Source organism: Aegilops tauschii, chromosome 3 (assembly GCF_002575655.3).
Source record: "Aegilops tauschii subsp. strangulata cultivar AL8/78 chromosome 3, Aet v6.0, whole genome shotgun sequence".
Classification (NCBI taxonomy): Eukaryota; Viridiplantae; Streptophyta; class Magnoliopsida; order Poales; family Poaceae; genus Aegilops; species Aegilops tauschii.
This window is the reverse complement of record NC_053037.3, coordinates 627536537-627540399: the sequence shown is the minus strand read 5'-3', so window position 1 is coordinate 627540399 and position 3863 is coordinate 627536537. Positions and strand designations below refer to the sequence as shown.

The 3863-nt window shown below is 43.9% G+C and overlaps 1 protein-coding gene across 1 annotated transcript; it reads left to right on the top strand.

The window, feature by feature from the left end:
- The first annotated feature begins 1095 nt into the window (after window positions 1–1095).
- On the top strand, window positions 1096–3351 carry LOC109768835 (epoxide hydrolase 3). The gene is made up of 3 exons (XM_020327563.4): window positions 1096–1444; window positions 2434–2634; window positions 2757–3351. Exons 1-3 carry the CDS (start codon window positions 1145–1147, stop codon window positions 3237–3239), a joined length of 984 nt encoding a protein of 327 aa, XP_020183152.1. The 5' UTR covers window positions 1096–1144; the 3' UTR covers window positions 3240–3351.
- The last annotated feature ends 512 nt before the right edge of the window (window positions 3352–3863 follow it).

The following is a 3863-nucleotide window of genomic DNA, read 5'->3' as shown; positions in this document are numbered from 1 at the left end:
TGAATGATTTGTTTTTTTCTTGCCCACACATAGCTTTGGTCTATTATGACTTTGCTGGTTGCTGGTATGTTGTGTGTGTGTGTGTGTGTTGTTGTTGTTGTTGTTGTTGTTTATGTGCATCCAAACTATGCAGAGGCCGGGTATGTGCTCAGAGTGTTACATTTAGCTAATAAAATCTACCCTTCGTCGAAAAAATGATATAGCAAGTGCCATCAATTGCTTAATTGGATCAGGCCAGACCACGATAAGTACATAGAGAAATAAGCAACGAGGTTTCCTCTAGTTGGATAGTACCTTGCAGAGTGTTCCACGAATTGGTTACAACATATTACAATGTCATTTGGTTGTATGGATCATGAATATATAAATTAATAATATAAGGTCCAAAACTAAAAATACATATTTGGTTGTATTTGATTACTGTATAATTTTAGAAAAAACATTGTATATAAGTAGCACAATAGAGTAAAAAATATTCTCATACATGTTGTATGACATGTTTGCATGTTGAATGAAAGATGTTAGCGGGGATCACCAATTGTTCATAGGCGCTCATAACCACGAAGTTGTGGCCGGCCTTTCTGATCCGTCGAACGAGTAATTAATTATTTGATGAGCTAGCTGCCTTGATGGATTCCTACTTGGAGGTTGGCTAGCTCGCTGGATGGATAGCACGCACCTAACACATGAACACGACGCGACACACGGCCGATTTGATATTTTTCATGGCTACAGGAGCATGTCCCTCCTGCATTATTTCTTTCTTCCGAACTTCTGAAAACGCACGTGCGCGATTCCGACCCTCCGAACGGCCGCAGGTGAAGCCAGGGAACACGACTAGTGTGGACAGCCCGGGCCAGCTGTGGGAATATTGTTGATTGACGATGCATCACATGCATTCACGTGTTCAAACCACAACGCATCCGCCATCGCATAAAACTAAAAACTAACATGAAAACAGTACCACGGCTGGTAAGTTCTGCCTTTAAATAGCCCCTCCCACAGGCTCGAGTTGCAACGCACAGACACATACACCACAGACACAGAGAGAGAGAGAGAGAGGGAGGGAGGGAGGGAGGGAGAGAGAGAGAGAGAGAGAGGGGGGGGGGGGAGAGAGGGGGAGAGAGAGAGTTTTTGGTTGACCATGGAGGGTGTGGTGATCAGACACCGGACTGTGAAGGTGAACGGCATATCGATGCATGTGGCGGAAGCCGGCCCCGAGGTGGACGCCAAGGGGGCGGTGTTGTTCCTGCACGGCTTCCCAGAGCTATGGTACTCGTGGCGCCATCAGATGGACCACTTGGGGGCTCGTGGTTACCGCTGCATCGCACCTGACCTCCGTGGCTATGGTGGCACAACTGCACCACCAGATGTGGCCTCTTACACCGCCTTTCACATCGTTGGTGACCTTGTTGCGCTCCTCGACACCTTAGGGCTTGCAAAGGTACAATTAAGCTTACCTTGTAACCAAATAATATAGTTTGTTTCTCAATTATCCATAAGACACATGAGCACACACACACAACACACCCCCACCACAAGCAGGCCGGTGACACGCCCACAAATCAGATGCTAACACTGATTAAGATCGGAAAGAAATTACAGCATATAGTAGAATGAGATTGTTCAGCGATGGAGGGAGTAAGAACATATTTTGATTCATAGTTAGAGTTTGAAAATGCATTCTATGTGAAATTGTGGGAAAGTAACAAAAATAAAGTGTACATTTACTAAACAAAAGGCCACCACCATTTTTTTATGTTGTGAATAGTTATGACAAGCGAAGTCTATAAAACTGTTGCACCACACATACGACTTAATACTAAAGTCCCTACGGAAAAAAGACTTACAAAACAAATGACCATATCCATATATTCTATTTTATATCATTGTGGTTTTTATAACTAGATGGTACCCCACGTGTTGCTGCGGGGGATTGTCTGCAATATATTTCATTGAGATTTTGTTGTATATAAACATAAATATTTAGATTAATAACATAATAACTAAAAATACATCATCCCGTGCTTAAGTAAAAGATTCCTTTTGTACCTGGCTACCATGTTGTATAATCAAACAAGACAAAATTGTAATAATGCAAATGCCTGATTGGGGACACGTGAAGGAAACAAATATGTTTTTTATACGAACATTGAGTCAGCGCACACACATGGAAGGTGATATTCTATTTATATGTATTATATTATATATTATGCAGTGTTTCAGCAACTGTACTAATCTTCTCGCTTCTCCAAGTGAATTCATAAGCCTTGTGTTTTCTCGTTGGGCAAAAACCAAAATTTTCTTGATTATTTGTTAATATCAGGGGAGATTTGTTGTGCAATATAATTCATAAGCCATCCCCTGCATACATTAATGTTGTGACTGATTTGATTTTGACCTCATACCCTACGCGTCATGGTTGAAATGAAGGTGTTTGTGGTGGGGCACGACTGGGGCGCGCTCATCGCATGGTACCTGTGCTTGTTCCGTCCGGAGCGTGTGACGGCACTCGCTAACACCAGCGTTGCCTTCATGCGCAACATCATGATCCGCAACGGCCCCGACTTCGTGAATCCCATAGAGTACTTCAATCGCGCATACGGCCCCAACTACTACAAGTGTCGCTTCCAGGCAAGCCACCATCACGCATTTGTCCGGAGCTTTCAGTTCGTCTATGTATTTTCAGATGCCCATGAGTAACTATTGCACGAAATCATTACAAAACGTATATATGTGTATGGTCCACGTTACAGGAGCCAGGTGTCGCGGAGAAGCAGTTCGCGCCAGCGCACGCCAAGCGCCTCATGAGGCAAATGTTGTGCCATTGCTTTAGCCACGGCGTGTTCTGCGATGAGGAGATGGACGACCACAAGTACCCGACATCACCGCTTCCGCCTTGGCTCACCGAGGCCGACATGGACTACTTTGTCACCTCCTTTGAAAAGACTGGCTTCACTGGTGCCATCAACTACTACCGCAACTTTGACAAGAACTGCGAGCTGGCGGCGCCATGGGCAGACGCCAAAGTGCAGGTGCCGACCAAGTACATCGTGGGGGACGGTGACATCACGTACAACTTTGAGGGGATCCAGGAATACATCCACGGCGGTGGTTTTAAGGAGGATGTTCCACTGCTAGATGAGGTGGTCGTCATCCCCGGCGCCGGCCACTTTATCCAGCAGGAGAGGGCCCAGGAGGTCAGCGACCATATCTATGACTTCATCATCAAGTTCTGATCCCGAAGTCCAGATCGACTCGACTATCCATGTGCTTGCGGTTGTCACTGTTTCATCTTGCGCTTGTCTGTTTATTGTAATGTCATCTGTTTAACATTCTGTTCCCATTCAAGGTGTGTACATGGATTGTTATATATTGTATCCAGTGGCGGAGGACGGAAAAAAAATAAGGTGGGGCGAACTCTGAAGTATAATTTATTTTGATGCAAAACCAACACAGATAACACACACCAGTGTACACTAATATTTTCAAATGATCCTAAATAGAATAACCAGATACAAAGAAAATGTAAACATGTTTGTCCAAATAGAAAAACAATCTAAAACATATCCATTAATAATGAAGCTTTAATGGCGCCTAGAAGGCAGTGCCATGTCCTTCTTTTGAAAATTTTCTTTAACTTTACCAAAATCAAGACTTTTGAATATCCCACGCTCAATGTAACACAACATCAAGCCACGTGTCGAATATGCATTCTCCGTTTCCACGGAATTCACTTAATCTTGATGAACAGAATGTGTCCTAGCATTGCGACTTTCACGGGTACTTGGATTGAAGCTACTAACAGGCTAAAAAATATCTTGTCAAATCTGCAATCCATCCCGAAGTCCAGATGGTCTCAA

What these genes read in the sequence shown, in the direction of transcription:
- LOC109768835 (XM_020327563.4), top strand. Translation starts at nt 1,145, where the DNA reads ATGGAGGGTGTGGTGATCAGACACCGGACTGTGAAGGTGAACGGCATA. An exon ending in ACACCTTAGGGCTTGCAAAG is followed by an intron (nt 1,445 to 2,433) that starts GTACAATTAAGC and finishes GTTGAAATGAAG; the next exon opens with GTGTTTGTGGTGGGGCACGA. An exon ending in ACTACAAGTGTCGCTTCCAG is followed by an intron (nt 2,635 to 2,756) that starts GCAAGCCACCAT and finishes TCCACGTTACAG; the next exon opens with GAGCCAGGTGTCGCGGAGAA.